A 9,303-nucleotide genomic window follows, 5' to 3' on the forward strand; every position below is an offset into this window, starting at 1 on the left:
TCTCTCTCTCTTGGCATTATCAGCCCCGCAACAGTGAAATCATGGAGCGTTCCCTCTGAAGAGCCCAGTAAATCTGCCTGGTAGTCCCAACTGAAGGCCTGATGGATATTAGAGAGGGCCTCCCTCCGCAGTTTGGCTGAGCGTGCTGTGGCTCAGCCTGCGTTGGATAGTGCTGAGGGGTTCAGTTTCACTATCTCATGTCTTTATGCGACTCAGTGTGATACTGTACAAACAACTCCCTAACACATGTTTATCGGTCGACGTTTTTCGGTCACGTCAACCCTTTTTTTTCACGACATGAATTCATGACTCAGTACTGTGTGTGGCTGCGTCGTGTGCTTTCTGCCCCAGAACACTGATCAGCAAGATAACTAGACCATTTTCCCTTGTTCATACTGTAGACCGGCCCACACTACTACTACTACTACCACTGTCAGCCACCCCCTCCCACACCACCACAACAACAACAACCTGCACTTTCGCCCAGACTCACTTCCACACACAAACACCACCTGACACCAAGGGGGTTCATGGTTAAAAAGAAAATGCTGGATAACAATAAAAACACTTAGCATTGTCCAAAAAATAACAACAACAACAACAACAACAAGACAAAAGAATATTGAAGGAAACAGGCAGTCATGTTCAAGTCAAGGGCAAGTCAACGGTGACCTCCCACCAGACATACAGTCAGTACACTGCACTGTAGCATACAACTAAAAACCACAAAGTCATCAGCCACCTTCTTCTCAAGACTACACGTAACTGAAGTCCACATACAGTGCCCTGCGTAAGTAATGGGACAGTGAAGCATTTTTTCCTTCTTTTGTCTCTATATTCCAAAATTTTGAATTTCAAATCAAACATTCTTATAAGGTTAAAGTAGAGATATTCTCAGCTTTTATTTGTTGGTATTTGTGTAGATGTACACAAACACCAGGGCACTGTATCAAACATATCCAACAAGTATGTATGTACAGTATGTCCACAAGGTTCCCATGCAAAAGAATACAAGACTAAGACGACCTGGACACAAGAAGAGAGAATCTATCACAAACACAATAGGAAAGGGCAAGCAGAATAACAACAAACTGACTGGTCCCGACATGTAACCTTGATGCACACCAAGAGGACCCGACACAACCAGTAGGTACACAGAGAGACAAGAGAGAGAGACACAGAGAGAGAGAGAGGAGAGACCAGGGGGGTCTGGTGCTTTACCGGTCTGGTGAGGAGGTAAATTGAGGTGCAGGGACGTCCTAGCTTTAGGTTCGGACAGGGGGTCCGCTTTGGAGCCTATGGGGGGAGGATAGGAAGGGAGGGAGGGAGGGAGGCAGGTGGTTTGGCACATCACACCTTGAGTAAAGGCAACCTCGTATTATGAGGAAGGGGGAAGACATAGCTCTTCAGATATCTAGAAAACAGTGCTCTGGTCTAGTGTATGTTCAAGTGTGATAGGGAGAGTGTGAGGGAGGGGGGTGGTGTAAAACCATTCTTCCAAAGAAACAGCAACAGAAACCATGCAAATAACGTGGGATAACACTGTTAAATGACATATTTCCCCTTAAAAAAACTAAAATAGTAACTCTAAAACCCTTAATGTGTGAACCTTATACGAAAACAAAGTGTGGGCTATCTAGCTATCTAACTATCGGGTATTAGTTTGGTGCACACAGCCAGGATGGGGGGGGGGGTCCAGTCACTTCGTGAGGCCCCTCCCACTACAGCATCACAGCACTCCACACACCAGGACCCCAAAACCCAAGTCCATCACAGAACGGGCCAGAGTGAGTCTCTAATTAAGAGTTCATATCAGTGATCCTATAGACCTAGTCTGTGTTGGACTGGGCCGTGGCGGCCCGTACCAGCGTGCATCTGTACCTCGGAAGTAAGGGACGTAGTTGTGCTGCTGGAGCAGGGCCAAGGTGGTGGGGTTCAGGGGCAGGGAGATACCCCCGCTGCCCCCTGGTGGCCCAGCAGGGTATTTACCACCGCCTGGGTAGTGCATAGGGAGGGAGGAGGAGTCCCTAGCCCAGTTGGAGGAGTACTTGTGGCCTCCCATGGGAGACGCAGAGGGGAGAGTGAGGGAGTCATGGGTCTGGTATCTACCGCCCGTGTACAGCTCTGGAACTGGGCAGCCAATCAGAATGGATGAAACAACATAATTCAGTCTCTCATGGGAGGGAAAATGGATCATTCAAACAAAAGCGCTTCTTTTTTTTTTATCATAAAAGAATGCATTGCCTTCATGCAGGGTGGTACGATTGTAAAAGTTACAATTACTGTACATCTTTAGTGCTGGGCATTGAACGTCTCATTCAAAAGAGGAGAATGGAGTGAAATTCATGAAATGGGGGCGTAGGAAAATATGGGAAAAAAGCGGGAAAGAGAACAGCAGGAAATCGCTCGAATTCTGCAGTCACATCAAAGGCTTGGCATACAACAACAACAACAACAATGATGTACGGTAAAAAATAAAATGTATATATATTTTTATATTACAATTATTATTACTTCTATAAATACATATGAATACAGTAATAATAATAATAATAAGAAGAAGAACAATAATAACAATAATAATATTAATAATAATAACAATAACTTTATATATTTGTATAGCACTTTCCCTGCAAACGTTGCAGGAATGAGAAGGATCAGAGGTGTGTGTGGGGGGGGTGTACCTGGCCGGCTGTAGGTCTGGGGGGAGCGTGACGGGGTGTAGCGTCCGTAGCCCCCCAGGGAGCTGTTGGAGCTGGGGCTGGAGGGCCTCCTCTGGCGGGGGCACTTCTCCCCGTCGCCCTGGAAACACACACAAAACAGACAGGACATGAGGTCACAGTGAGGTCACACACACCACCATAAGGTCATACACACCACCCTACTATCAGCCACATACCTATCACCCAACGTTCACTCCCTCCCTCTGCAATCACAGCTTAGGGGGGTAATTATGCTACGCTATCAGACAGATATGTACGTGTATGTATGACCCACATCTGATGTCAATGATTACAGTGATAATGTGCTTTTAATGAGCGATATCAATCACTTTATGGCACGCGTAGTTCTGGCTGTGAAACACCCGACTGACATGAAACACACACACACACACACAATTGCACACGCACACACACACACGGACGTCACACGTGCGTGCATACACACGCACGTGCACACACACACACACACGCACACACACACGGATGTCACACGTGCACACACACACACACACACACACACACAGACAATGTAGTAACACAATCATCCAATAACAATGTTGAGGAATGTTGAAGTGAGTCATGTATGGGGTGTAACCCTGTATCTATATGAGGTCCACAGTGTGGTATGTTACCTCTGTGAGTGTTGGAGAGAGCATCTGGGGCGATTGCAGACCAAGAAGAAGGGGAGAGAGAAAATGAGTAAGATGAGCTCATAGGTTCATATGAGAGACAAGGCTGAAGAATGTCATTGTATTAATACATATGACAATAAACTTGAAATTGAACTTGATGACATTCGTTAATACTGTAGTCAGCACATTGGTTAATGTCCATCTGGTTCTATGAATATAATCCAAAAATATACCATTCCAAAGCAAATTGTTGTTATACCATCAAAACTATCCAATACTCTACACTAACTAGGTAGGAGTGGGGATTACTCACCGAATCCATTGCATTGCAATGTTTTCGGCTTGACTACCGAGCGTGTGATTGATTTTCAACAAAATCTATTTACATTTTTCAGAATAAAAGTCTGAACATATGGTCGGTTGCCGACTTGTTCCGGGTTTTACCAGCTGCTGTCACATATATATCACATACATATATGTATTTTCAGTATCACCAATTTGACAAATTTTTGCCAGCGAGCCACAGGAGAGCCAAACTGAAGGAACAAGTTAGCTCTACACTGTACGGACGTAAAACATGTCCTTCACTCGCTGTCTGTGTAAGACGGCGAGTTCTTTTCTAATCAATATCAATCAATGTCTAATCTGGTCTTAGGCAGGGAGAACATGTTGAAGGGTCAGCTCTATCGTATGTCTGTGGAGAGAGGGAGGGAGCATGGGAAAAGGAAGAGAGAGAGACAGAGAGACAGAGAGACAGTGAGAGAGAGACATCTTCCCCTTTATCGTACAGTCAGTACTCAGTACCTCATAGTGTCTCTCCTCTGCAGGGTAGCTCACGTAGGGAGTGTAGGAGAGCATGTCGGGACGGTCTATGTTGTAGATGGCCTTCACCTTGGGGAGAGCAGCCAGGTCCTTATAGTCCAGCATCTCATCTCCTAGCTTGGCCTGAGACACAGAGACACAGACACACAGAGACACAGAGACACAGACACACAGAGACACAGAGACACAGAGACACAGAGACACAGAGGCGTACCACAGTTCAGTGTTTCAATCATATATAAAATCAGGTGTAGTGCTGAGGCACAAACATGTACATTTCAAGCCTGCAAACTGTGACACTTTAAATAACGTGAAACAATACTATTGTGCAATATGACAACCCTAGTCGTCTATCTGTACAGTATAGTACAGGGGATAGTGTACATAGCCTTTATTTATGTAAACCAGCTCCTTCCCTTCTTGTGATTTTTTGGAAGTTTTTTTTTTTTTTTTTTCCTTTCCTAACACCAGGGGAGCCACCCCTCCTAAATTTCGTTGTTTGGTACCTGTACTGTAGCAATGACAATAAAGTCCATTCATTCATTCATTCATTCATTCATTCATTCATTCATTCATATATTCATATTAGTTATTGTTTATTTGGCAGGGACAGCATACATCAAAGAATGCACCAGAATTAGACAAGAAGGCTAGTTTTCATCTATAGTCCCTGAACAGCTTAAAAGGAGAATCATATATTATATTAGTTTTACATTTATTCTAATTTACAGCCTATATAATTATTGTTCTATTGCTCTTTCTTCCATTGTCTTTATCGTTTTTTATGTCCTATGCACCAACAACCTCACCAAGTCAATTTCCTGTGCAAATATACTTGGGCTGGCGATAAAAAATAAATCTGATTCTGATTCTGACTAACTTCCAAGTGTGTTTGTATTGACTCTACTTTCTATCTACTTTCTATGTACTCTGAGTGGTGGTCACCAATGTTGGTCCTGCCGAGCTGCAAGGTGCTACAGATGTTGCTCCAGGGAATGGATCAAACTGTCACTCTGTCAAACTGTCACTCTTTCAAACTGTCACTGTTTCAAACTGTCACTCTTTCAAACTGTCACTCAAACTGTCACTCCGGTTGACCAGGATAGATGACCACCAGTGTTCTATCTATCTAGTGTTCTTCTGCTGCCCCCTGGTGGTGAGAGGAGGGTAGTGCTTACATAGATGACCCTGCTGGGGGAGCCGGAGGTGTTGGAGGCGGGGACAGAGGTGATGCTCTCAGAGGAGGTCCTGGTCACCTGAAACACCCACAACAACAAGGGATTAACTGACTGTTATTAACAACAGGGACAGGATATGGGTGGGCGGGAGAGAGAGAGGGAGAGAGAGGGAGAGAGGGAGAGAGGGAGTGAGAGAGTGAGAGAGAGGGAGAGAGGGGGGAGACAGAGAGAGAGAGAGGGAGAGGGAGAGAGGGAGAGAGAGAGAGAAAGAGAGAAAGAGAGAGGGAGAGAGAGCGAGAGAGAGAGAGAAAGAGAGAAAGCGAGAGAGGGAGGGAGAGAGAGAGGGAGAGAGAGAGAGAGAGAGAGGGAGAGAAAGTGAGGGAGAGAGAGAGAGAAAGAAAGAGAGAGAGAGGGGGAGAGAGAAAGAAAGAGAGAGAGAGAGAGAGGGAGAGGGAGAGAGGGAGAGAGAGAAAGAGAGAGAGAGAGGGAGAAAGAGAGAGAGAGAGAGGGAGAGAGAGAGAGGGTGAGAGAGCGATAGAGCGAGGAGAAACAAGAGAGCAGACCTTAGAACTAGACTACATGCTGTGAATACAGTAAACAGTATGTATAATACAGGACGTATGTTTAACTACAAGCTGCATGCTTCACCTCTGTACACCTCAGTGAGACCAGATTGAGTGCATGTTGAAGACCAGAATCGCCTCTACGAACCATCGCTAACCTATAACGCATCTACTCCAAATCTTCTAGGGTACGACATCACACCCGGTGAGTGGAGTCGTGAACAAAAAATGACGCCTGCCACATACCGCGCTGGCTGTGATGTCAGACAGACACAGGACCGCGTGGCTGTGATGTCAGACAGACACAGGACAGTCGTTCGTTAGTTAGTGAATCTCCGCTGGGGTTCAAGGTGAGGGACTACCACATCAAGCTGTTACTATGACAACCCTCTGCAGCAGTGTTGGTTTTGGCAGGTTATTTTTACATTTAGTGTTCGTCTTTAGATGAAGATGCACCGTCACATCAGTCACATTTAAAGTCATTTTTAATCCTTTTTCGGTTTTAGTCTAGTTTTAGTAAACCGAAAACATTTTTAGTCGACAAAAACTCCAAAACCTTTCAGTCGAGTTTTCCTCGATGACTAAAACTAGACTAACTAAGAAGGATCAAAATGACTAAATGTGACTAAAACTAATGTGCGTGTTCATCTAAAGACTAAGACTAAATGTAAAATGTGACACGGTCTAGTGTTTTGGTCCGCATGTCGGCAACCAATCAAAATGTTCACTTGATTTTCAACAAAACGTGCTCACATTTTTCCAAAGAAAAGTTCGAACATTAAATCGGATAAATCGGATGCCGACATGCGGATCAAAACACTAGACTGTGTCACAAATTAATGTCAAAATAATAAAATAGCCGTCCAAGATCAACACTGTAGCAGTGGTCGCCACAAAGCTGGTTCTGGGGAAAAAAGCTACAGGGGGGATGAGCAGGCTTTTGTTCCAGAAACACAGCACCTGATTCCACCTATCACCCAGGCATCACCACGACGACCTTGATGAGTGGAATCGACAGGTGTGTTAACACACGGCGCTGTGCGCAGTCACTGTTGGGTCTTGCGTCTGATCACATGATCAGGCCAACAGGTTTTAGGAGGGTAAGTGAGTGCTGCTGTGACCTAACAGGTAGTAGACAGGCCCGCTAGCTAGGCCCGCTAGGTGGCTACAGAGCGTGAAGCCAGTCAGGTGGTTGAAGTTTGGCGGGCGGGGTCAACCCATGCAGACAGTGAGGGGGACGAGAGGAGCAGTTGGGCTGGGGAGGGGGGTGGGGGGGTCACCAACCTGATGCTCAGGAACGTCATTGAGCTGTATCCGCACCTGCTTCTGGGAACAAGAGTCCGCGTTATATTGGGGAGGGAGGGAAGGGGGGAGGGGGGGGGTACTAGGGTAGGGGCAGAGAACTCTGGGTAACAGGGTCCTCCTGTCTGTGTGGGGTCTTGTCGTCTGTGTGGGCGTGTGCCACCTGTGTTTCTGTGTGACCTGGTTCAGATGTAATGAGTTCTTCTTAATGAGGTCATACTAGACTGTCATCACACACACACACACACACACACACACACACACACACACACACACACACACGCTGTACACTCACCTTGCTCTTCTCCTCCTGCCTGGCTGCTTGTCTGCAGGGAGGATGCCAGATAGAGTTGCCTGAGAGAGAAAGAGGAAGAGAGAGAGAGAGAGAGAGAGAGAGGAGGAGAGAGAGAGAAAGAGGAAGAGAGAGAGAGAGAGCGTATCATCGACTGTTTCGTATCCGAAGTTCATTTCTGACCCACAGGACTGTTTCTCCTTCAGTCTCCCTTCCATGTCACAGAGAATGATGCTATCATGCTAATACCCAGTCTCCCTTCCATGTCACAGAGAATGATGCTAGCATGCTAATACCCAGTCTCCCTTCCCTGTCACAGAGAATGATGCTATCATGCTAATACCCAGCGGTAATCTCCGGAAGCTGTTTCCCGGCAGAGGAAAAGCTGTTTCTGTCGGACGGCTGAGGTAAATCACTCAGCCTGGAGCCAAGTTAACAGCTCCTGTTCCTTTTTAGTTACTCTGGGAGTGTGCGTGTGTGCGTGTGTGTGTGTGTGTGTGTGTGTGTGTGTGCGCTTTCTCTCCTTTTTAATTTGCATCTCAATTTGCAGTCACCCCAGTTGCTCTCTCCTATGTGTGTATGTGTGTGTATGTGTGTGTATGTGGTAATTCATACCACTGCCCATAAATTAATATCGCAATCCAATTCATTAGCCACCGCAGACAGATGGTCTATGTAGGATTATAGAGCTGCTGAGTTATTACAGAAGTCCATTTCTATGCTGATTTATATGGATGTTGTTGTTGCGTTTTTTTTCTCCCTTCATTTCTAAAAGGAGAGAGAAGTGAAAGAGAGGCAGAAAGGAGGCAGAAAGAGAGGGAGGCAGGAAAGAAAACGAGAGGGAGATGGAGAGAGTAGAGAGAGAGAGACAGAGACAGAGAGAGAGAGAGAGAGAGAGAGAGAGAGAGAGAGAGAGACAACGAGAGAGAGAGAGAGAAAGATAAGGAGGGGGTAGAGGTTTACCTTGGAGGTACATCTCTTCTCCCTCTCCGAACATCTGCTCACACCTGGCGCAGCGGGCACAGCTAGGGTGGTAGTGCTTCTCCCCGGCCTGAGACAGACACACAGACACACAGACAGACAGACACACAGACAGACCCACAGACAGACAGACCCACAGACAGACAGACACACAGACAGACACACAAACAGACACACAGACAGACAGACAGACAGACAGACACACAGACAAACAGACAGACAGACAGACACACACAGAGAGACAGACAAAAAAAAAGTTTTAAATATGTGATACAGGGCTTTTATAACGTCAATAACCCTTTTTCCAAAGTAATTCCACACTAAAGGACTAAAGACACATCATGGTGCAGCTTAGAGAACACACTGAGACAGCTTTATTGGTTTACCGGGTGCTGACACAGCTGGGTGAGTCATTCCCTTGAGTTCCTGTATGATCAAATGCGTTTGGCTTATTCAATTAACATCACTAATTAAAGCGGAGAGCCCGATAGCCTTCAACGTTAAAGAAACTGCAATACCACATGCTGAACACACGAGGGCGCTCTGGTGTAACAAACCACTGCTAAGTACTGTCCCATTGCAGAGAGAGACCGACTATGGGATTACTAATATAACTAACAATGTCTACAGTTCTGGACTATTAACGAGTGACAAGGGTATCTAAGAGGGTGACCCTTCCTAAATATTAGCAAATACTCAACAGAATTGCTCTATTTGAACATAATCAGATGCTAATCTCACAGTACGGTAGCTACTTAATAGTACATACTGTATATAATTCCACATTCTTGGTGTCCGGGGGTGCTAGAG

At 45.7% G+C, this 9,303-nt stretch overlaps 1 protein-coding gene across 1 annotated transcript in view; it reads right to left on the reverse strand.

The window, feature by feature from the left end:
• The window catches only part of ablim2 (actin binding LIM protein family, member 2), a gene marked incomplete at both ends in the record, with an annotated part of 51,156 nt that overhangs the window by 17,916 nt on the left and 23,937 nt on the right, over positions 1–9,303 (reverse strand). The window contains 9 exons of the mRNA XM_080544144.1: positions 1,882–2,130; positions 2,685–2,802; positions 3,356–3,379; positions 4,160–4,300; positions 5,356–5,433; positions 7,203–7,244; positions 7,516–7,574; positions 8,476–8,563; positions 8,815–8,821. Of these exons, the coding sequence (XP_080400270.1) occupies positions 1,882–2,130; positions 2,685–2,802; positions 3,356–3,379; positions 4,160–4,300; positions 5,356–5,433; positions 7,203–7,244; positions 7,516–7,574; positions 8,476–8,563; positions 8,815–8,821 (806 nt within the window). The remainder of the gene's footprint in view (positions 1–1,881; positions 2,131–2,684; positions 2,803–3,355; positions 3,380–4,159; positions 4,301–5,355; positions 5,434–7,202; positions 7,245–7,515; positions 7,575–8,475; positions 8,564–8,814; positions 8,822–9,303) is intronic.

The sequence above is a fragment of the Nansenia antarctica genome (assembly GCF_963989245.1).
Source record: "Nansenia antarctica genome assembly, chromosome: 13".
NCBI lineage: Eukaryota > Metazoa > Chordata > Actinopteri > Argentiniformes > Microstomatidae > Nansenia > Nansenia antarctica.